Below are 25626 nucleotides of genomic sequence, written 5' to 3' on the forward strand. Positions count from 1 at the left end.
GTGCTTCACATATAGGCTCCTGGCAAATAAAGTTTTCTTTCTGGACTTTATTTGCTTGCTTCCAGTGCACATCAAGCATCTACAATTAAAACTTATTTTTTGTCTTTCAAGTATTTATATCCTGTGGCTACATAGTAGCCAAGTAAAACCTGTTTACTTTTGTAAACACGAGATTTATTTTTTTTTCAAGCAATTAATGAAGAAAACATTACTGGGTAATCACAACGCTCTTTCTGCTACACAATATCCTCTGCTTCTTTGCTTATCATCTCCTTCCTGTTGCAAGAACTGATTATGTGAAGTTGAGAAAAATCCACGGTGAAGTGCTTTATTTACATGGAAAGAGGAGCCTTACAGCCTCTGATTCGGGTGCTTACAGGCTGTCTTTCCTAGGCACCCTGCCAGGGGCAGAAGGACTCAGTAGAGGACAATGCTATGCACCCACACTGAATTGTCCTTCTGCACTGCTGTGTGTATTACCTACACCCAAAAAAGCCTCCTTGAAAAAGGTATTTTTAAGAGGGGTGGTTCAAAATCAAATAGCCTCAAAAATCGGCAGGAGGATTCAGTATTCCAATTGCTATTGTATTTTTCCAGCTGGAAACAGAGTTTCAGATAAACCAAAATATTCAGCAGCAACTTATTAATGTCACTGGAATTGTAAATTAAAACTCTTGTTGCAAATTAGTCTCTACTGTGTTGAAACAATTCACTGTTATCATTTCAGCTTTTCTGTCTCATATAACATGCATTCTCAAATGTTTCACTAGGATCAGTCAACTCAGGATATATTAATTCCTACAGAGCAGGACTTACCTTGTCTGGCCTGCTTTAGAGCTGGCTTTAAATATGTGTAGAATAGAAAGGAAATCTTTGCACAGATCCCTGTGTCCATAAGGCACTTCTTTGGGGAATCTTGTGTAACGACAAACAAATTGATCTATTAGGCAATCCTAGGACTGCAAACAAACAAACAAACAAACAAACAAAAAAACCCTGGAAAACAGTACATAATATTTTTTGTGTACTGGTTGCCACAACTCCACCAGCTTTGACCAAAGCAGCCTATCTGAGCATATTCAGCCTGCACCTCATGCCCAGATTTGGAGGACTGAGCATTCCTCCACAAGGCACCAAGCACTACCTTCAGGGATCATTTTCAAGAAGAGTTGAGAGTATCCTATGAAAAAATATTTTAATCTGTCTGGAAGAGACCTCACCTTTGAATATGCAGATAGGTCTTTGGAAAACTTAAGTAATGTAGCAAATCTTTATAATCTCCACACTTCTGAAGGGGACAAACTCCAGGTGCTGTGTGTGCCTGTGCATTAGTAACTCTAGCAGCTTTGCCTGGTGAGGGAGGTGCAGCTGAGCACACCTCAAGGGCTGCTGCTGCCCTTCTAGTTTCCCCAGAGGCACACAGCTCAGTCTCACCTGCAGAGCCACAGGGCCTGATGGAAAACACTCCTGGCCAGCGCCTGTCGCATGCGGATGCACCTGGACCGCTTCAGGAGCCACTGGAAATAAGTGATAAACTTCTTAATTGTGGCTGAGGAGAGAGGAAAATGGCTGCTCACTCAGAAATCATCAAGTCATTGTGGGAAGCTACTGGTGGCTCTGTGCACAGAGATGGATAAAAATCAGAGGCAAAGCTGTGTTATAAAGAATTTAATTACAGAATGTCAGAGTTTTGATTGGCTTGTTATTGGAAAAAACCTTATTGGTATAGAATTAATGCGGTTTTAATTTGAAATAATGCTTAAATTAAAAATTATGATAAATTTCTTATTGTAAAGATGCCACGATGGTTGTACCCTATCACAATATTTGTGTTTGTAATTGAATAAATAATATTATAATAATACTTGTTTTTTACCTTTCATTACTAGATCTCATTAGTGTGACCCACTATGAATAGGATGATCTTAGATAAGTATTTGAAAGTGTTTATGAAACATTAATGAGTTCTGTCCACAACCCTTGGGGTGGGGGAAAAATGTGCTCTTATAACAATTTAACAGTTGGATAAACTAAGGCAGGTGGTTTATGCAAATTATTAGAGAAAAATAGCACCTCTTGCATCCTGAATGCTCTTATCCTCCATTAAATATTTCTGCACTTTTTCTGTTTCTATTTATTTTATTTAATTACAATTTAAAAGACTCTTCTAAAAGGCTGCTGCCATAGCTGCAGGCAAGGCAGTATCTGGAAAAATACACAATACCCTGATTAAATATAAATACATTCAAACAGACAAAATGTGAGGCAGGAATCACAATGCTGTAAATCCATATTCAGAGCCACTGCTGATTGTACATAGGTTTTAAAAGGTGAATTAGCTGGAGATAGAAAGAAAATGCAGTTCCACATCCTTATTTCTTCCCATATTCCATCTTCTGTTGTTCGTATTAAAAAAAATCAACATATTAATGGAAAAGAATAGTCTGTCAGCTGAGCTTAAATAGGAGTGGGTTAGTGGTAATCTACTGCCCAATCTATTGCATCTGGAATCTGACTATACATCAGAGCCACAGGGGAGTTATACCATTTTGCTGTTGTACAACAACGCAGATAAGAAAGGCTTTGAGATTATTATTTTTTTAATAAATAGGAAGAGGAAGAGTGTGTGGATGCCTATGTATTTCCCTGACTGGAAGAAGCCCTCTCTGAGGAGGAGCTCAGTAGAGTACTGTCACTCATGGGAAGGGCATGAAGGGGCTGCAGTGGGGGAATCGCATGGGTCCACTGCTCCTCCTCATTTTTGTGAGAGCATCCCTGTGCCTCACAGCTTGTTTGTAAAATCACCCTGACAGAAATTCAAAGTCTCTTCTGATCTATAAATGAAGTTATACTTTGAAGCCACTATTTAAGCTGACCTAACAAGCCATGTTGCTGTCAGCTGGTTTGTAAACGTGCTGACGAGTCATTTGACATGCAGGAGTGATGATATTTCTGAAAGATTGTCACAACATTAGTTATTTAATACTGTACTGAAGTCAAAGACACTTGCCTGTGTGGGGGAAAGTTTCTGTCACAGATCCAGCATACTAAACACTGAGTATTGGCTAGATTACTAACAGTTGAAAGTAAGAATTAATGTATGCCTTGAGTACTGAAGCAGTAGTCTAGAAAGAAAATCATGCTGATATTTTGTTGAATATTCAATTGTAGATGCTAAGCCTGGAACATAACCAACAAGTGATTAAAGAGATAAATAGTGTTCAATTATAGTCTCAGCAGTTATGTTTTCCGGTTATTTTAAAATTTACTTTAGGAATAAAGATATATGTTGTGATTTTGAAACACAGTTCAATTAAACCTAAATTGATTAATTTTAATGTTCATGGAGCTTTAGGTAGTTGATTGGAAAAGATTAAATAAACATGTGAAATACCTAGAGATTTGCAATCACTACAGTCCTCTTTTATGGGAAGCAAAAATCAACATTCATATCTATGTTGGACAGAACAAGCTAATAAATGAAAACCATCTGAAGGGTTCATTTGCTCTCCAAACTGTGACTGCACAGCAACCAAGGCTTTTTATGCAGAAGGTTCTGTGGTCCTTTAGTCGATAGATACCTGCTCATTTTCTAGTCACAGTATGGATTTACTGCTCTTTACTCCACGTGGTTCTGCAGAAGCATTCTAGGCACTTCCAGGGACACCCAGCTGCCACAGCACGGTCAGACAGGTTACAGGCAGAATCCACACAGCTGACAGGAGTCAGGGGGAGGCAAACTTGTTTGCCCATGCAGATGAAACACCTCTAGGTGCCTAAAAAATAGCATCTCTGAGATTTGGCCACATCCCAAAGAGTTAGCCAACATGGGAACTAATGCTGCAGTTCATTTGCTGATATTTTGGAGTAAAACTGCCAGTTTGGTTATTTCCTCTCAGTCAGTTCAAGCTCTTTGAATGAAAGGTAGATCTTACATGATATAGCCATGTTTAACAGAGCAAGCAAACTGGTTGCATGATAGGTAAACATGTTTGCCTATCTGATTATCAACCAAAATTAATATTGTATAAAAGCAGCCTCCAGAAATATCCTGAAGACATTTTTTCTCCTAGGCACAATATAATTACAGAATACCATTATGAGAAAGACTCTTGTTGTATTAAAATTACCTTGGTAGCTGTAGATTTGCTACAGTAGTTTTTTTTAAAGCAATCAGAAAATAATCTCAGAAAGTAATCTCAAAAGCTCATAGCCCTGTTTGGCTGTGACTTTCATCCTATTGGCATCAAAGGAGTCACTCAATGAATTGTGTCTGCTCCATCAGTCTCACAGGAGCAGGAGAGAGAGACAAAAGACATAAGGTATCTCAGATGACAAAATAGTTTGGTTTTAGGAAAATAATCAACTAATGTGCCTAAATAACACCAATTTTCTGTGAATCCACTGTTCTCCAGTGCTTGCTACTTTTGAAAAAACACAAGTCTTTAATTGGCCTGAAAGAGGGAAAATTTTTTGCTTGACTCCCAGCTCCCAAAGAACAATTGTTTAGTTGCTGTGTGGTTAAAAAGGTGTCAGGAGAATGGACATAAAACTGAACACAGGGAAGCTAGAAAATGAGAACATCTCACCAAGCAGTTCACTGACATGAAAAACACAAGTTTAATACAGATCATAAATGCCAAAAGCATTTGAGACAAAGGCATAAGGACCAGCAAATAATTCTATCGTAGGTGAGAAATCATCAATTCTCACAAAGAAAGCAAACTTGACACTGAGTATACCATAAACTCGTGGATTTATATCTATGGTTTGGATAGAAGGAAACTTCTCCCCAACTTTATTTAGCACTGCAAAACCTGTCTGAGGCACTCCATTGCAATAAAAAGAGAAAGAAAATCTCCAGAGATGTACTCAGGCAACTCAGAGACCCATGACAAAGAGCACGAAAGCATGAGAAAGGCCCAGTTGTGCAAACAGTAACACAAGGGAACTGAAGAGATGGCTGAAACAGGGAGAGTGTCTAATAACATAATGACCTGCTGCTACCATAGGACAGGCAAAACAAAAATCCAGGTTCTGACTTAAAAAGACAATATATTTGCTTTACAAAAAATCTAAGACCATATAGTAAAATTAAGAACACAGTCAGGAGAGCAGATGATATTCAAGAGGCAGTCATGCCAAACCTTAACAAACCAAGAAATTTTAAAAACCTCTCTTGCAAGATCTTCTGGTGCAGACACCTTGAAAATCAGCCTGCAATAATTTGAAACCAGTTGTAGGTAATGTAGAATGCTCAGTTTTGTTAGGTGCTACAGGTTTTTTATGCAGCAGGAGAGTTTAATCTCTTAAGCACAGAAGGTCTGTTATGTTTCCTAGTTTCCCTTGTGTCCAGTGCTTTCTGACAGTGTATCTCAAGTGCAGCCATTTGCAATGTCATCAGACATATGTCTTATAAACCTTCCTCTGGTGCAACACAGATCTGCTCTCCGGCAGAATCAGCATTATTCTTTAAAAAGGGAAAAAACAGTTAATTACATGCAAATTCTTTTCATCACACTGTTTTCTGATAAGTTTTCAGCTAAATTAAATTCTTGGTGAGAGTTTCATCTTTTTCAAAAAGCAGGTGTATGAGGTTTGCATGACCAGGTTTTGGTAGTGAGGGGAGTACAGGAATGGCTTCTTTGAGAAGCTGCCAAAAGCTTGCCCTACATCTGATGCAGCCAACACCAGCTAGCTCTAAGATGGACCCTCCACTGGTCAAGGCTAAGTTCATCAGGGACGGTGGCAGCACCTCCAGGATCATGCATTTAAGAAGGGGGAAAATGAAATTGAGCAGCCAGAGAGAGAGGAGTGAGAGCAACAGCTCTGCAGACATTCATGGCAGTGAAGAGGGAGGGGAGGAGGTGCTCTAGGCCTGGGGGCAGAGATCCGCCTGCAGCCCATGGAGGATCTCACACCAGGGCAGGTGGATGCCTGTAGGAAGCTGTGGTCCTGCAGGAAGCCCACGTAGGAGCAGGCTCCTGGCAGGACCTATGGCCATGTGCAGGGAGGAGACCAGGCTGGAGCAGGCTCCTGGCAGGACTAATGACCCTGTGGGGGACCCACACTGGAGCAGCCTGTTCCTGAAGGACTGCACCCCGTGGAAGAGACTCACTCTGGAGCAGTTCATAAAGAACTACAGCCTGTGGGAAAGGCTCACACTGGCAAAGTTCGTGGAGCGTTGTTTCCCATGGGAGGACACAAATAGGAGCAGGGGAAGTGCATGAGGAGTCCTCTTCCTCAGGAGGAAGGAGCAACAGAGATGTGTGAAGAACTGACCACACCTCCTTTCCCTGTCCCCCTGCACCGCTGGGGTGGGGAGGGAGAGAAAAGCAGGAGTGAATTTGAGTCCAGGAAGAGAGGGGTGGGGGGAAGGTTTTTTATAAGATTTGGATTTATTTCTCATTACCCTGCTCTGACTTGCTTGGTGAAAAATTCAATTAATTTCCCAAAGTCAAGTCTGTTTTGCCTGTGACAGTAATTGGTGAGTGATATCTCCCTGTCCTTGCCTCAACCCCTGAGCTTTTCATTGTATTTTCTCTCCCCTGTCCAGCTGAGGAGGGGAGTGATAAAGAGGCTTTAGTGAAAACCTGGCATCCAGCCAAGGCCAAACCCTCGCAACAGATTACCAGAAGTTTGGGGGGGTTTTTTTGTTATTGTTGTTGTCATTTTATTGGCTTTTTTTCTTTAAAAACCCAAAACATTTCAGGATTGTCCCTGTGGTAATTCATTAAAGCTGTAGCTGTCTCCATTCCCCTCTGTTGCCCAGGTTTTCTAGCTGGATTAGATATCCTATGACAAGTCCTACAGCCAGGAACTCACAGGGCAGGTCAAGGGAGGAGCAGTTTGTTTAAGAAGCCCCCACAGCTGAAGGCTTTGGAACATGAAGCATGCAGACTACTGCTCCCATGAGACGCTTGAGGTATCAAAACAAAACCATTTTCAGTTGAAAACATGAGCTTCATTTTTCATCATAAAGCATAATTTTCATTAAGAAAAGTAATTTCTGAGCAGCTCCAAAAACAACAGTCCAGTGGCATACACAGTTCAATGGCTTATTAAAACCAAAGTGGGGAATTTGCATGCTATAAAATTGAGACACAGCCAGGATATTCTCGGAAAAAAAAGAACCAGGAGACCTTTGCAAATTATTAACGGTCACAGATGCCAGTGAAAACACATTATCCAAAACCTGTTACCTCCAAAGTCCTGTACCTCCCTAAGACTCTGTGAAGGAAGTAATCCGGAAGGATTTGGGAAAACTTAGCACTAATAAATACCTACTTTTGCCAAAATTGAGTAAAACTCCTTTCTTTTGCCAACAAGTGAATTACTCAACATGCGTACCTCTTTCTCCAGCTGTATTAAAATGGAATGGTCTTTTCTGTATTTGATTGCTGGTGTTATTAGAAGTATCAAATATACAGACAGGATGCGCATTACCAAGAGAAGCCTCCAATGTTTTCAGCACAAACTGATGCAAATCCCCCAAGTGCATGTTTGAGAACCCAAGTGTGGCATGGCAAATCCAGGTTCTTTCAGATTACTAAATAGCTCTTGTTCTCTCAATGTCAGGCAACTGGCCGTGTTTACCTCTACGGGATTTATTGGCAGCTGTGAACTTGTAAAGGCTCTCAGAAAGAGGGCACTACCTTAGGGTCAGATTGCAGCATCTTAAGTTTTCCCAGCAAAATATTTTCTGCCCAATGGCTCTAACAGTCAGGACCTTTCTTTTCTCTCAGTGATTTTTTGGCGCTCTCAGAGACTATGTGAGAGGCAGGATGAAAGCAATGGTAGGCTGTGAAGAGCATCACCAGAAGGTGTGTGACTCTCAGCAGAGAGCTCCAGCCCTGCGGGCTGGCATCCTACCCCAGTGCTGCCTTTCCAGAGAGGGGCAAAGGACAGACAACCACGATGGACAGGCAGCCACAAAGCACCTGCAGAGTTCATCCATAATTGCTATAGCTGTCCTAGTGCTTTAGCAGCCCTGGGATGGAAGAAAGCTGATTGAGGTAGATTAAAGAAAGGTTAGACAATAAAGACAGTGACTTGCCAGGAGTAGAAGAGCCCAGTCTGAAAAGGAAAGCCCACAATAGCTAGTCAAACGTACATAATAGGTCAGAAATCTGCAGGGGACATGCCCCATTAAGATTGTAGTGGAAGAGCTGTATAAAAAGTCTAAAAATGAGCCTTCCTAAATTGTTCTTTGCTACAAACTTCATATTACTTTTTCTAGGCTCATATTAACTCTCAAGACGTTTTTCTTCAGCTTTTTGGTTTTTGTTCTATGCTTACAAAAAAGAAAAAGGAAAAGATCAAATAAGAAAAGATGCAAAAAAACCATTAGAATGATCAATGGTTCAAGCTGTCTAGTGCTTCCTGACTAGGATTTTTTAAGCAAAATTTAGAAAGAGATTAATGTATTTATAGTTTATAGTGCTTAGCCCTGTCTTTTTATATTCATTCTGCCTTGGACTCTAAAATATCAGACTCCTTTCCTAAAGATTTTAATCTGCACTGATTTACGTTGTTTCTTCAGTGTTTCTTCAAATAAAAGCTAGTCCCAAAATACAACCATGTATCTCCCAAAAGCTACATTTGAAAGTGTATCTGCACACTGTTCCCTAAATCTGTTTTGCAAATTTTCAGTCCTTTAATTTAGTTATTTGCCAATGGATAGGAAAATCATCAAACTGCACACTGTGTATGAATTCATAAAATGGTATTTGGCCTCTGCTTATGCTGTGAGATTAAGATAGGCTTGCGGAGAAGCTCAAGGACATTAAACATTCTGTCATGCTCTCCATCCATGAATAGAGCTTTCCATACATATCCCTGACTAACAGTTTCACTCAAAGCACCTGATCTTAGGGAAACCCATAAATAATATCCAGCTGGAGCCCAAACAAGAGAGAGCAGGTGCCATGACAGTGACCAGACGTAGAATTTCCTCTCCAGGTGTACACCTTTCTGAGCCCACAGTGAAGCACATTCCAGCTCATAAACAACTTGGAGGCTGGGCTTGAGTAAGGACTTGACATTAAAATATCAGGTTAGATATGTCAACAGTGCTTCTTCTACACATGGCTGCAGAAGTGTATTGCATGTCACTCATCCATGCTTACAATTACAGGAGCAGAACTCTGTAAAATTCTCTTTATTTGTAAATGTATATGAAAAAGGTCAGGCACAGTAGAGAAAGGTATTACTTAGATGGAAACTGTTGCTTGTATCTACTGATTGTAATAATAAAAAATAAAACTCTTAGGTGAAATTGCTGACTCTCTAGTCTTTTGTTTTCAAAATATATTATTGATGTTGGTGTTAGATCTTGCCTGATTTACTTTCATTTGATCCAGGCCTCTACAGAAATCTGTTGCCTAGGTAACAAATGCTGTGTACCATAATAAGGCAAATTGCTGTCGAAATAAATAGTAATTATGGCCCTGGTTTCAAAAGTATTATCTTTCTTTTTGTTTTAAAGTATCCTTGGGTACAGCTGCGATCACTGGCTTTGTTCACTTGCATCATCTCCTTGCACAGCAGCCAGGGGAAGAGAGAGTGCCCACACATCTCTGCGTCCTCTACCTCTGCTCCCTAAGCAGCTCTAAGTGTGTTTGTATGGATATTTTCAAATGCTATTTAATTCCTCAGGGGTACATCAATACAAAGTGCAAAATTCCCGTCAGAAAGAGCAGGGTTTGATGTTATTCTTGTTCTACATCTCCTACAAGGACTGCTTAGACGTGAGTGCTGTCTCACAGTGTATTCCGCATGCCTGCAGAGTCCTGCCCTGAGCTGGGGCCTTGCACGCCCCTTCCTATCAATCAGGTGCTGGATTTGTTCTGCATACATCGCTCTTCATCTAATAATTTGGTGGCTCAGAAACAAGTATGAGCTTGAGGGAATCAATAACAATGCCATGCCTAACATTCCTGAGTTTGTACTCATAAAGTATTTGCACTGGAAAAACAAATGTGCACAGGAATAGCAATGGTTGCTTCCACTCATTACCTTTTTGATCAGTTTTTGGTAGAGTATGGTGGTCTAAGCTCCCATGTGAAATGACCACCTGTAGGGAAGCTTCCCTGTGTGTGCCCTGAACCCACAGGTCATGAGAGAGCACCAACTGTGGGGAGTACTCAATCACCTGTGTCCAGGGGTTCCAGTCACAGTCAACTGCAGCACACAGCTGACACAAAGTTCCACACTTCACCTTTTTGCAGAGTAATCAGGTCCCAGAGCAAGGAAAACTATTGCTAAGCAGACATGTGAGGAACAATGCAATGAAGCTTCTTGAGAGACTGTAACCCATTGCACATGGGAGCCATCAGCCACCTCTCTGCAGGAAAGGAGCACACAGACTCCCTAATTGGTCCTACCACCCACACAGTGGACGAAGGATGCTCAGGTTATCTATCACTCCACATGACATCTCCTCTGGCTGCACCCCATGTTTCCCTCTGCAGGAAGTGGGGTGCAGAAGACAAATTTATTCGTATGTAGCAGACATCTGTCTGTAAAAAGTGACTACAATTCTATCCCTATGTACACTTTACACTGACACCAGGTTTACTGGATTGTAATGAACTAAAAAACCTAAGTGGTGATCCTCCTGATGGGCAGACCTCTGGAGTGGTGGCACTGTCTTTAAATCATTATTCATCTTAATGATTTTCTTGTGATTTCCCTGGTGTTTCTACCTCTGTAACACCTTTGCTTACCAGAGCCTTCAGACATTCTGCCTGATAAACTACCATAGATCCTAATTCAATAACACTGATGTGACAGCAGCTAGGGACTTGAGAGAATATGAGTAACAGAAATGCCCCAAATATCACTTTACTCAGGAAAATTACTTCTTCCCATTAGGAGCAGGCTTGAGGTGAAGGCAAGCTTGGTTTTGGACAGAAGGAGCAAGGCTGGCCACTCTTGGCTTCACTTCACTTGTCAGAAGGAGGTGACAAGTCCCCCTGCTGCTCAGGGGGACAAATCTGTGTAATCATGTCGGGGTTTTGCGCAGCTCAATTTGGTCGAAGTTCCTTTTAAATTAGTCAGGTTAACATTGTATCCTTATACACCTCTTGCTGGTAAGGTTTGGATACCCTTCTCAAAATGAAAAAGGAGCTGAAGCAGACATTATGGTGTAAACTCTGGGACACTGCCCTGGCAATAGAGGTTTAGTCAGACTTTGAAAGCTCCGTGCTGAGCATAAAATGATCAGCAATGGGAAATGAATTTTCACCTATTTTGGCTACTTTTTGGGACTTCAAAAAATGCACAGAACATGGATTCATTGCCTCATTGAGAAAGAATAAGGGGGTGGGAAAGAATAAGGGCCTGGCTTCTTTAAAATGCCCTGAAACCACTTAAAAAGTGTTTGTGTGTGTGTGAGTGTGTGTGTGTGTGTGTGTGTGTGTATGTGTATACATGGATGTACTGGTGGGGCAAGGAGGCAGAGGGAGTCAAAGTTACTAACAACCTATTCTTTACAGAGTTTGACACACACAATCTTATCTAATTATTGAGAATATTTAACATCACCTAACTCCAGATAAAAATCTCTTTCCTCCTCCCCTGCCCCCTCTTTGCTGAAATTTAATACACAGAGACTAATACGGCACAAAACCATCTCACTGAGCTTTAAATGTAAGACGACAACTCATGACCTTTGCCACTGACTGCCAGCCAAGTTACATACGGCTCAGGGGCTCAGTGGGCCACCATTTGTCACCACGCTGACAGTGAAATACTGCTCAGCCCATTGTTCTGCAGGAGCACCCTCAGCCCCGGGGAAGTTTGCAGGACGCTGCCCTGTGTTCCCTGGGAGACCCTGCAGTGTTTCATTCCCTGGGTAATCCAAGGGGTTTGGGACAAGTCACAGCCATCAGAGAGAGTTCTTCCTTGGAACAGCTTTGGAAAATAGGGGTTACAGCATTGCCAGCCTGGAAAGGGTGAACGAGCATTATGCTCTGAGAAAGATCATTATATCTTGGATGAAAAAAAAAATGCCTTCCTCAACAACACAGTGTATTTCTACAGTAAACTGCTGTTTGTGAATACTATGTTCTGCACATTGGGGCTTGCTGTTCCCTCTATGCACATTTCATTTAGGCAAAGGAAAGAAAGTGAATCAGGCTGTTTACTTGGGTGTAGCTACTCTCCCACCGTGCTGGCCAAATTTTCCCTGTAGGCTTAGAAAAACACCTAAGGGCCAAGCAGGCTGTCAGACAGCTAATCTTTACAATTTGATGCCCACAACTGCAAAGGTACAATTGTGAGGCACTTTGCATTATGTGAAATACACACTTACACAATCCAAGTAACTGAGCACTCAATATGTGTGAAAAAGCTCTTTGCCTCCAATTACCACCTTCACAACAGGAACTAAGTTTTCCAGCTGACTCCTGAAGTCCCAAATTAACATCCTTAAAACCTCCATTTAACACTACAGATAGACACAAAAAATCTGCCTGCTTTCTACATTTCTGTATATGGGTATCCCAGAACCTGCTTTCTACATTTCTGCATATGAGCATCCCAGAACCATCTGAATCTTGGCAGCACTAAACTGTTTAAGCACACATTTTTTATTTAAATATTAGTAGCACTGCTCCATACCTATCCCCACAATAATGTGGTCTTTGTTCATCCTTTGAGAGCTAACCTGGTAATCAAAATGCACTTAATCCTAAAACCATGCTGTGCTGAAGACGTTGCTATTCTAATTAGTGTTCTAATTAAGTACCTATTTTGTATCTGTTTGGGATTGCAGGAGTGCTTTCCTGTCAACAGAAGTAAAACTGCAAGAAAGCCATATGCGGCCAGCTCAGTGGCCCCTTTCCATCAGTATTCTCCCCTGCAGCAGCAGCCTCTGACCTTCCAACTTTATCAACCAGACTGCTGGGTCATCTACATAAAGGCATTCTCAGTTCTTCCCATCTGAGGATGCTTCTGACCGCATGCATAAATCATTCAGAGAAGATAGAGACTGCCTCTCCTACAGCTGACATGAAAGCTGAAAATGCTGCTCCTACGGTGATAAAGATCTATTTGATGCCAAATGGAAGCAAAAGCACAATAAGAAAATGAGCAGAAACACCTTGGAAATGGGAGATCTGAATCCCATCCCACCAGGCAAGTGGAAGAATCTAAGTGTTGACCCACTTCCTCAAGTGAGCCCCTGGACTACTAAGCTGCCAAACAAAAAAAGGAAAGATCTTCAGTTTGGTTACAAGAAATGAGATGTTGGGACCCCAGCTCTTAGCATAGCCAAGGGTTCCAGACTTCCAGCCCACAAGACGGAAGGTACCATGCTGGACATGGTATCTTCCTATCTCCCAGCATCCTATGCTGCCACGTTGATCTGATATGTGATTCTATACTTTAAAATGTAGCAGCACATAAGCTTTGGTAAAAGAATACAAGCTTTAATTCTAAGAGCAGATATTTGTACTTCTGCTTCTAAGCACTATGGTATTTGACATTGTTCAAACCAAAGCTCCAAATGTTAATCTGAGGCTCTAGTTGGAGTACAATGAATACAAGCCTTCTTCTTTACTTGCCCAGTGACCTTAATTATTTTCTCTAGAAACAAAAATTCTAGGATCCAAGGATGCCTCTGCGATTTCTGGCTCATCACCTAAGTATTGCTGTGACAAATTCAGTAGTAACTTGCTTGTCATGTGTAAAAAGACTGGTCATTTCTCTTTCTTGTGTTTAGCTATACATCATTTCAGAGTGAAGAGGAAGGGAGTTTGGTGGGATTTTTTAATTCTGATCACTGATCTTTTACTGTGAAAAAACCCATAATTGTTAATTATGCTGGGTTTTGTTATTCATGCTGTTATTTTCAAATTCTAAAAGTTAGCTTAATTGGATTAGGCTTCCTAAGGGAGGATTCAAATAATTTAACAATAGAGCTGCAATCACAAGAATACAGTAAAGGCTCTAGCATGTTAGATAGATAGGTCCACTCAGCCAATACTGTATCTGATAACAAGTATCTGATAACTTCAGAGGCTTGTGAAAGGATTTTGGAACAGGGTCAGCACCTAATAATACTGCTTCAGCCTCCAACATTTTGCAGATGCTGAGCTTCAGTTTGCATATAATAAATAAACCTTAGCAGGTCTTTTTCCAAGGGCTTTTTAGTAGAAAAAAGTCATGCTAAGACTAGAAAATACACTGAGGAAATGAGATAAATATCAGAGCTCTGCTAAAGTCAATAGACTTACATTTGAATAAAGCTGGTAGTAGAGAAAAAGGTAAGGATACATTTTAAAGTAGGCTACGGATAAGCAGAGGAAATCATCTTGACTGGAAACAACAGGAATATGCCCTGGTATTGTTTTATTCATCTTCAGGTTGACTCACAGCTCCAGAATGTAAACTCCAAGTACTCTATAATTTTTCTTCACGTGTTTAACATCTGTACTCTTCCTTCATTTCAGCTCGTGTGGCATTGTTATAATCACATAAATAGTAAGATCCACAGCAGTATGATTTGCAGTTATATTCAGTTTGAAATCAAACAACTATCTCTTGGACATGATACACATCTTACTAAAAAAGTACTGCCATTTTTATATATATATATATATATAGTAGGTAGAAATCATAGTGGGATAAGGAAAAGCATCTCAGTGTATGTAATCAACTGACTTTTGCCTCCCCTCTACACAGGGATGCACCACTAGTGTGCAACACCTGTAGGAAAGTGTTCTGGCCACTTCTGAAAAAAGAGTGTGATGGTCCTGCCACATCCCCACTCCATTCCCTACTCTCAGAAAGCGGGGAATCAGTGAGTGTGCATGGTTTGTAACTCAGTCTTGGGTGCATTGCAGAAGTTTGGAGGAGAAAGCAAGAAGCCTGGCAGCCAGGGATGGGACAAAGTCTGCAAAGTGTCCTCCCAGTACTGGCTAGGTCTTTGTCAAATACTGCGCCACAGGTCTGGAGGATTCTCTGCAGTCTGTCTCCTCTTGATGACACAATTGATTGTTTTCCTACCCTTTTTCTTGAGAATTATATAAAGCAGAACTATAACCAGAAAAAAAAACAAAGGCTCACGTTATGATGGATATGATTGCACAAAAGTGATGTGGCTTAGTGGCGTCCTTGGTAGTGCTGGGTTAATTGTTGGACTCGATTATCTTAAAGGTCTTTTCCAGCATAAATGGTTCTATGATTCTATGGCACAGAAATAAATGTTTTAACTGACACAATACAAGATTGAACTTTTTTTGTCCGCCTAAAACTCTTCGTATATGCATTTGATCAAGCTAAAAAAACCTCATGAGAAAGAAGAATATTTGAATTCTGAATTTCTTGGAAATGCTATAATCCTAGGATTTGCCTCCACTGTATTCACTGTGAGTGTTTCCAGTCCTGAGAGGTGTTTCTAACCTAGATTTAGCTTAGTTATTCTGCGTACTGACAACAGAGCTAAGGAGGCATGGACTATAACAGGTCCAAATACTTAATATTCCTGGCAATCTTAAATTCATAATGAAGCTTATTACAAGAAGGCCAGTTCCTTATTGCCAAGAACAGAGATAATTAACTTTTTTGGTGGAAAACATGAAGATGTTCTGTACTGGAACAAATCATCAACTGCTGTCTTCTGAAACTATTTCAAGAGTCTTAGCCCAGTTTCCATTGAACACGTTCAGACCACAGAAACAATGTCACACCATGTACCTTCTCATATCTCCCTAGACCAGTTCCAGAAGGGTCTTTTGTTATGAAAAAATTCTCTGTCAGAGCACCTCAGTTTATTGGTGCAACAGTGTTTGGGAGAATGTAATTCTTCATTAAGGTAAGTTCCTTCTTCGAGTGACATTGCTTCAGGGAGAAAAATTTAAAACAACCCCTCCCTGAATGAAGATTACAAATAACTAAAATTTCTAAACTTCTTATGCTATGACTGTCTGAAATAATTCATGTTCACACCCCATCTTTCTTGAGGTGACAAGAAAAATGCTTCTGTAAAAAGCAAGACAGAATAAAGAATCAAAAAAATCTTATCCATGGACTTAAATACATTGTTATAGCTGAAACTTAATCAGAATTTTATCTGTACAAAAAGCCAAGAAATAATAATGGCAGTGGTAGATTATGTGGGTATACAACATAAGAGGCTCTCTAGGCTTCACATTCAAAGCCAGACTGTGTGTGTATATATGTGTATGTGAGTGTTTGGTGAACTAAGCATAAAGGTAATTTCAAATAACAAAATACTGTCTTGTTAATGTGCTGATGACAACTTCCCTAGTCCCACACTGTGGTTTATAACACTCTCTGTCAAACAAAGTATTGTTGTCGTTTCTTCAGTTTATTTGAGCATTGCCTTAACCAACGTATTTCTATTTTGCAGTTCTGGGAACAGCCAGCCTTGAGATGCAGGGCCACTGCTTCCCATGTTGTGACACCTCACCTTGCAGCACAGCCACGCAGCCTCCAAGTGCCTTGGACAAACCTGCTCCTTGGCAGGTAAGGTGTGTTCCCCGGGGAAGGTAATGAAAATGGTGGAGCCTTCTGAGGGTGCTGTTATCAGCATCTCACTTCACCCTGCCTGTGAAGCCAGCTGCACCAGAGCACAGGTCCATGCATCCACCCACAGAGCTGCTGGGAAGCAAATACCTGCCAGCTCTGAAAAGTGCCAAGGGAAAGCTGAGGCTGCAACACAACAGTGCAATGAGCAATGTTTGATATCTGCTCTCAGAGGATTACTGCTGACTTAATCTCTTCAATTAACACCTTTGTGGGAGGTACCTTTTTTTAGTACTTTGAGTAATGACCATCCTTCCAGTCCTAGATTTTGCGCTTCGAGCAAGAAGTGCTGCCACAAGCTGATTCCAGATGCCTTGAGGAAAATAATGGGACCAGTCAGGTTATCTGGCAGGTTTCCTCTTGGGTTCCTTATTTGCTGTATCTTTCACATTTGAATATCAGTCATGTGGCTCTCAGGATGGGATTCACCTAGCAAGAATGCTAAATTTCTGCTGAGAACACGATGAAAAGTGGAGTCTGAAGAAGAGAGAATGATTGTTGTCCAAAAGGCCCCATCTCTCTTCACTAACTACAGAGAGGATTTGGCTAGTTTCTATTACACACCAGGCTTTTGCACTCTCAGAATTAGATAAATTTCATTTTCATCAGTTACAGGAGCTCGAGCTATAGGATTTGAATTCTGAGGTGATGAGCTTTACGAAAAGCAGCTTATCACTTATATTTGGGGGTTTTTGTCAGCTTAAAAACTCTGGTGGGTATCAACAGGAGGCAGATCCCAGTCCTTAGTTTCTTCTGAGCCCCTTGCTCTGCTCAGAGGTATTGACCAGCAGCTTCTGTCATTATTCCAGGTTTTAATCTAAACATGTACTGGGCAATCTTCTCACTAATAACTATTTCAGCAAATAGTAAGCACATAAAGGGTAATAATAGCAGAATTTTCAGAAGGTTAATAAAAATGTTTACCAGAATATCCTGTGAAACCACAGTGGTATAAACAAAAGCTCTTATTCAAATTTTACCCCTCAAGTCCACCTACACAAGCCAACAAAAAAAATTATCCTCCTTTGGAAGTACTTTGAGAGCAAGTAAATTATCCAACTGAGGACTGCAGTTAGACCTGTTTTGTTTTTCTTAACCTGGTATTTTTCAGTGAGGATGCTGACTAACTCAGTCAAAATCTGATAGTCTTGCTACTATTTTCCCGTAATTTCCCTTGAGGGATAAACAGATTTTTTTTCCCAAATTGACTGGGAAAGCACAAGAGTTAGGAACTTCACAGTCAATATATAATAATATATTACATTATATATAATATAATAATTATTTTTATATTTATATATATATATACATATATATAATAAATACATGCAATAAATTTTAAAAACAAAGGAGAAACCACTGTGCACATGTGGGTGTACAGTTCACAACCAGCTTGAATTATTTTGGCTTCTGAGACCTTAGCGACCAACTCTTGGGACAGCTTTGAATGAAAACAAACTCCAAAAGAAATTTGTTTATTCTCAAAATCTGAAATATTATATTAGTTTTAAGAAAAATTAATTGGTTTTGAATATACTTGTTTATATGGGCTTCTGGGACTGACATTAAGACATGGTAGAACTATACAAATGTTTTGAATACACTAACAAGGATGATGTTTAAAAAAGAGACTAAATTGATTAGGATTTGTCAGCTTGAAAAAGTGGCAACTGGAGGAAAATGTAAGCTTACAAAGAAATCAAAGTATTACAGAGAAAAAAATGTAGGGAAAAGAATATTCAATATTTCTTAAAATGCAGGAGAAGAAAATGAAATTACAAGGCAGAGAGGTTAAAATGTACAGGAGGAAGTGCTGAAGGGTTTCTTCCACAGATTTTAGTCAAATATTGGAACTCATTGGCAGAAGTCACTGAAGGCCATATGTATAAGCAAGTACAAAAGACAGGAAAAGCAGATGGAAGAAATGTCCAAGAGTAATGAAACAAAACTCTGAGGAATCAGGAACTGGCACAGGAAGACTTCTGGGTGCAGACTGTTGGAAACTGATTTGGAAAACAGGGAAAATTTTCTTTGTATGTTTGCCTCGTTAGTCTGCTTTTCCCACAAACATATGTTGTGGGTGACTCAGAAGTTTGATGGTTTCTTGGACTTCTCTCCTGGTCCAGTGTACCAATTTTTATACACTTATGTAGTTAGTGTCTCTCCCTGGTTCTCTCTCATTCTTATGACTACAAACATTTTCTAAAATTTCCTGCTGAAACCATAGCTTCCAAGTGCATTTTGTCAAAGCTGGTGAATTTTATGATGCGTCCCAGGTCCATTCTTCTCAAGTTATCTATCAGGCCTTTGTCTCCACAAATTCTCCAACTTGATCATATTGAGAACTCTGATCTATATTTGTTGATACAAGCGTAAGATATAAGGAGACTTCCCCTTTTTTCTTAAACACTATCAAAACAAAATCTTTTTTTAACAAATACAAAAGTGTATCTAGTGACATTCTTCCAATATCAAACAATCAAGCTGCAGTAATGAGCATGCATTTTGTGAATAACAAGTACAGTGAAAGCAATTACTAAAATTAAACAGAAATCTCCTTTTAGCAATTTTAAAACCATATTTGATGGAATGCATTTTTTAGCTAGCCAGAAGTATGAGTATGAGAAAGATACAAGAGCTGAAGCCAGAACAATAAGTCAGTGTTCAGACTTACAGATGAAGGAAGTACGAGCAACTCAAAAAGAAACCAAGAAGTGGTAAATAGAGAAAATAATAAATGCAAATAAATCACAGCTGCAGAGGGAATTACAGAAAGTTAAATGTTTGATGATGTGAAATCTAAGTAGTTTAATTCTAAGTGTTAATTATTTCAAGTGCCTTTTGCAGCATGCTGAGTTTAGTGAAACAGTATGAATCACTGTCTAGCCTTAAATATGAACCATAATGGAGTTCGTTTCAGTGATGGTGTCTGTTTTCTGATTTTTCTACTACAGCAGTCCTCAGGCATTGTTTATTTGGGGGGTTTAAGGCCCTTTCCCTAGCTTTTGTACGGCACAATAACTCATCTTTCACAAGTGTGTTCATACCTGAGTTTAAGTAGGCAGAAGTGCTATTTTTCATTCCCCTAAGGGGAAGAGCTGCCTTGACACAAATATTGATATCACTGATTATTACATCTGCCAACAGTTTGGTGTCAGAATGGATCCATGCTGCACATCAAGCTGCAGCAATGTTTTACTGGAGTTCTGCTTCAAATATTGGTTCCCACATGTATGGGATTTGGAATCCTGGTGCTGTTCTTGGTAAACTCAAAAAGCAAAAATGTCTCTGAAGTTGCCATAATATGTTTGGGGTTTTTTTCTCATGCCTTGACTCATTAGGGAGTCACTGATGATGTGTTGAAGAAATGATTCAGATCCTTCAGGAGAAAAGAGTCTTTGGCTTTTTTCACTTTTCCTTGATTCATTGAGTCCAGTAGAATAGAGCACTTCAGAGCCCACATGCAGAAGAACACAAGTGAAAAGATTCCCCTGATGCACATACCCAGACTTTCTCAGGGGTGAATTATAAAGTTCAGTTTATATCACAATGAACAATTACATATGGAGAAGTTTTTCATTGCATATAATAGCAGCCTTCAACAATTTAAGAAGAACTAAATTCCAGGTATAATTTGCAAGTAATGCTACATCTCAATTCAGCATTAGCTTTTGTGGGTGCTGTAGAGAGAAGAATTGAGAATTGTCAAATTTAGGTTACTACACTGCTTATGTGAGAATGTCTCCTAACTTTCAAACAGGAAGGAAGTCTTAGGAACTTAAGGAGTTGCTTATATAAATCGTAGTAAGATCACGTCTATATCAATAGAAGTTTAAATGCTAACAAAAATTTTGTTGTAAGAAATGAGCTATTTTGTTGTTGAAGTGCAACACACACCCCACTATGTAAATAAGGATGATAAAATATGATCTGGATATTATCTCAGAATCCACGAGGTGGCAGTGTCATAGTTTTCTAAGTATTGCACACTAAAACATTAATACCCTTTTAAAATCATTATATTTTATGATAACACATATCATCATAATATTTATCACCTCTGGCTGAAAAATTTGCGGAGTTATTTGACACATCTCCTTTGTCTCTAAAACCTGTCAAGGAAAAATTATTTTTCTAGGAAAAGGCAGAAACTGTTGTAATAAAAATATGGAGCTGGCTTCCTGTGAGGCATCTGTCATGGCCTTGGGTGTTCAGTGCTGGGGTGTCTACAGAAGCTTGTGAAGGATTCTGAACTCAGATGTGAACATATCCTGCAATCAGAACATCACATCCAAAAATCGGCCAGTCTTCCAAATCAACTTTCATAAAGACAAAAACAAATTACAACTTCTCTCTATTTCATTTTTATTTAGAAAACATTGACTTTGTTACTTAGCAAAAATATTAAATGTTAGGCCTATTTTTTTTCTCATATCAGATCTCTTTAACAAAAAGCTCCTTATCTGGAAAACACAAAATATGTCCCTATGTACATGTAAATATATGTGCATTATGCTTGGTTTTTTGTTTTTTTTTTTTAATAATAAGACTGCTAAGAATATCTAAAGGGAGGAATACCCTTGTCCCATTCTACTCTTCCCCGGGAAACACCACATCTCTACTGTAAATGAAGGGAAAGGTCATGAAGAATTTAGCAAGTGGTTTTCTTTGAATTCCCTGGCTACCACTGCCTTTGCACCCGCTGTGAGGCTGTTTGCAGGCTGGTTTGCTCGGTCCCAAGGGCTGGGGTTGTGGCCCAGCTGCTGGCTCCATGCCGAGTGGAGCCGGGTGGCCCGTGTGGAGTGGCCGTCACTTTGAGAAGATGGATGTGATTGGATAGATCACATCCGTCAGGATCCGTCAGATTCCCAGGAGGATGATTAATTAGTGTAATCTTATTTAAACTCAGTATGTCAGTTTCAATCTTTTCTACATCCAATATGAGCTTTCTTCCCTTATTCTAGTGAGCCTTTCAATAAACACCAGGCCATGGTGGGGCCATGAATACATGGAGCTGTTATCAGCAGAGCTGGTGCTGGGATTTCCTAGCTGCTGGGATTTCCTAGCTGCTGGGATTTCCTAGCTGCTGGGATTTCCTAGCTGCCTCTCCAAGCAAAAGCTGCACAGTTGGCTAACTCAACCTGACACCGCTTTCCAAAACAACTCTGTGACAGCTATAGTGCTCTTCTTAAAAATTCATGTCTGTGACTGTACCTTTGTTCCCTCCTGACCACTCTGTGTGATCTTCACCTCTTCTCCAACTCTCCGCATGGCTCTGACTCTTACTCCCTTTCATTGCTCTCTCTCCTGAGACAGTCTTGCCCATGCATAAAATCTCAGCTGTGGTCCCAGCTCTTTTGCCATTCCATACTAAGTTGCATGATGAAGACAACCACCTGGAGGTGCCCACTTGCAGGTGTCCACATGTGAGCTGGCTACTCATGTCACACTGTGTGGAGGTGTAATTTATACCAGCAGCCAGGCCAGGAATCAGGCAGACATCTGTAGTGAGTCCCAGCATACACAAGACACACTTTACCCTTCTACCTGAGTCAGTCTTTCATCTTCTTTGAACATCTTCCATCTCCAGCAGCTCAGGTCAAACCTGGTTAAGACAGAGCTTTCAGCCTTCCTCAGAGCTTTGTCACCTGTGTCCTGCTGCAAGCCCAAGTCATGCTGCCACCTCAGACCTACCTGCAGATGCCCACACCTGGCCAGTCTCTAAATCACAGGTTCTGTCTGAGGGCAACCTCTGCAGCCTTTCAGAGCAGTGTCACTCAGCTCTAGTGCTGGGCAGGGGGATCAGCAGAACCACTTCTGAATCCTTTCAAAAGGCATGGAGGCAGATTCCCATCCAGGACAGAGGCATGCAAGGTTTACAATCAGGCTGGTGAAAAATACACCAAGGTTTGATTAGCAAGAGCTTTACTGGAAACTTTCAGATTTAAATAGCATCCTGCTCCACACAAAGTAAATGTTTATAGGTTATTGGAATTGCCAGGATATGAGCAATAGAAGATAAACAGAGTGTTCAATGATCCAAAATGTCTGCAATCTCTCTGTGTCCATTTAAGAACTATCTTCAAAACTACTGTGGCAGAAGAAGATCAGGAGGTCAGCTAGATCAGATGCCTCATTAGCCATATATTAAATGAAATTTTAGTAAAACTGTTAATTATCACAATTAGTGATTTTTTCCCTGTATATTTTGTTGCACTTTTAATCTTAACAAAAAGGCAGAATTCTAATGTGTGGTCTAATGCTACCTTTCATAATGAGAAAAAAACCCAGAAGTCTAGAGTCAGGAAATTTTGGATAAATTTAGGAGCTGTGTAAGTGTTGGGTTTCTATATTTTCAACTGTGGATTTTATTTGCTTTCTTCCTCAAAAGCAAAGTGACCTGCTTCAAAATCTCTTGGGCAACACTGGAGAAAACTCACCAGGAATATTCCTATTGAGAGTTGATTTAAATTGATTGGTTTTGAAAATTCCATCTTTTGCATATTCCGAGGTACTTCCCTCATAGCACCTCAGGCAAAAAAAGCTGGGTTCTTCTTGTCTGACTACCTGTCTACAACTGAGACCCAGATAGGAAGATGTCCTAAATTTTGAATTAAGTGTATGAAGAAAAATAAAATGCTTCATATTTTAGATGCATTAATTTAAATTCTCAGAGGTTTTTCTCTCTGTTGCTGTTTGCTATAAAAGGAGACTAGACTGAGATCCCTGGGCAACTCACAAGGCACATGAAGTGATCTGGGTCTTGCATGGGTGAGAGGATGGCTGAGAGCCCACCTCTGACACAGAGGCCACCCCACAGTGGGGTGATGGGGCTGGAGATCTTCCTTTCCTTCCTAGAAAGCAGCAGCCTTTCCTTTTTATCTCCAGTCACACCTCCACCCCAGCCACTCCCCTGACATGTTTGGGTTGAGATTAAGCTTGTCTCCTGATTAATGCCAATAGGATGTGTGCAATGAGACACATCGCAGCCTTCTAAGATAGTGTTAACTGTTATTACATCATAATTGTCATTAAAGAGCACTAACAAATACCAGCAAAATATTTGCAATACATTTCAACTCTCAGAAAAGCATTAAAAGCTACTTTAAGATGTAAAAGGTCTGTCTAGCTTGCACATTCAGAGGAAATTGAAAACTGCCCTCAGTGCAGCTCCTGAGAGTTTCTCAGCCCTGTTCCTCTGTTTCTCTGGGGACTGGCAGGACAGGCTGAAGTGACCTGGACACTTTGAAGCAGCCAGCTGACCTCACAAGCTAGCTTCACCAAGGTGAACAAGGTGACCTTCACATGGTGACCAGGACACTCAAGGCAGATGATCTAAATAATTCTGACTTCTTTCCTGTTTCTCATTAAATGGTTGCAGACAAAAATCACTGGATTTCACAAACAAGCAGTTATGTGCACAGCCAGATAAACCAATAAGTTACTAATGTATAGATAACAACACAACATTGGCAAAAAGAATATTTTCAGAATTAGCATCATAGCTCAGGGTCCCAATTTCAAAGCTGTGATTTTTATTGTATTTTCACATGACTCTTACCTCTCTGACCTATTTGGGCATCAAAAAAAACCCATTTTCTTTAGGATTTTTGGACATTCAGAAAGATAGTTCTACATTAGACCTACTTTCATCCCTCCCCCTCTCTGGAGGTTTCATTCCTGTGTTAACTTAGTCAACACAGTGGTTTTCTCTGTTCTTCAGTCCCCCATTGGTAAAATGAAACTAATAGTACTGACTTTTCCCAATACTGACTTTTGGGGAGGACTAAGACAGCAGGAGTTTGAGATGTTCTTCAATATGTTAGCATGGGAGACAGAAATAAGAGGGAAGAGCCTATGTAAAAATGAAGAAAAGAAGGGTAAAAATCTTTCTAGTCTCTTAGTTCAGAGTCAAACTTTGGGAGCAAATGTGGGAGTCAATCAAAGCTGGATTTGTCCTGATGGTAATTGCAGCTTTTATACGATCATTTAAATTGTCTGTCAAATGAAAATATTTCTGTATAATGAGCATGCTATTAAAAACACCCCTGCCAAAGTGAGGGCAGACACTGTCACCATATCTATGAGGGACTGGCACAGATTCACAGCTACCACTGGGCCCAGTGAACACCAGAGCACAACGCCTGAGCCTTCCGCAGCCCTCCACAGCAGGCTGGGCAGGTATTCAGAGTGAGTACCATGATTTAATTTGAAAAAAAAATCATCAACTTCCAGTCTCTCACTTCTGATGTACTCATTATACAGCTAAATCCCCAGAACTGGATGGGTTTTGTCCTACTGGTCCCCTCTTTCCTGCTGCCGTCTTCTTGGTGGGGTGCCTTTGTTCCTTCTTAGAGATAAAATTAAATCTATGAAAGTGACCAAAATCAGTAAGGTGTTCTTACAAAACCTATGTTTTAACTTTGAATTTTGCCTTTGTTAAAAATCTCTCAGCAGATAGAGGGAAGTGAAACATAAAATTACCAAGCTGAAGTAATCCCTTTTGGTTTGGCTCAGTATATCCTCTAAATTCCTTGTTTCGTTTGATTTGAAAATGTTCCCAAACTCAAAGTTAAACTTTAAGCTCACCTGGGTACTTGCTGGTATGTTTAAACATGCTTTCTCCCTGTATGTTACACAACAGTGCTATTAGCTCCCAAAGGAGTACAAACAATCAAATTTTAATAATACTATAAGGACACTCTGATTTTTTTTTGTTTTGTTTTGGTTTTTTTTGTATTTTTTGTGAATAAATGTACTTTTATCAGTATAGATGTTGTTAAGTACACAAATATTTCCTGGCTACAAGTTATGGGTGTGCTCCTGCCTAATTTAAAATTATGGGATTTTAACATTGACTTCATTCTCCATAGTATTACATTCATAATCAGCACATGTGTCTAATTAAATAATGAAAGTTATTGAAAGGAATAATCTCCTATCAAGATCTTCATGAGTTGGGCTGTATCCTAAACCGGCCTTATGAAATAGAGCTTTTGGCAAATACCATATGCTTACATCATTACAGAATCAACTATGTTATTCTAAAGTTAACTTTAAAATGTAGATTCT

General features: G+C 40.1%; 1 protein-coding gene across 1 annotated transcript in view; it reads left to right on the forward strand.

Annotated features, from left to right (window-relative positions):
- LOC131591999 (hepatocyte growth factor receptor-like) overlaps nucleotides 1-25626 on the forward strand; it is a 120863-nt gene that overhangs the window by 1534 nt on the left and 93703 nt on the right. The window contains exon 2 of the mRNA XM_058863187.1: nucleotides 16379-16494. Coding sequence (XP_058719170.1) covers nucleotides 16402-16494 — 93 coding nt within the window. The 5' untranslated portion in view covers nucleotides 16379-16401. The remainder of the gene's footprint in view (nucleotides 1-16378; nucleotides 16495-25626) is intronic.

Source organism: Poecile atricapillus, chromosome W, assembly GCF_030490865.1.
Source record: "Poecile atricapillus isolate bPoeAtr1 chromosome W, bPoeAtr1.hap1, whole genome shotgun sequence".
In the NCBI taxonomy this organism is placed as follows: Eukaryota; Metazoa; Chordata; class Aves; order Passeriformes; family Paridae; genus Poecile; species Poecile atricapillus.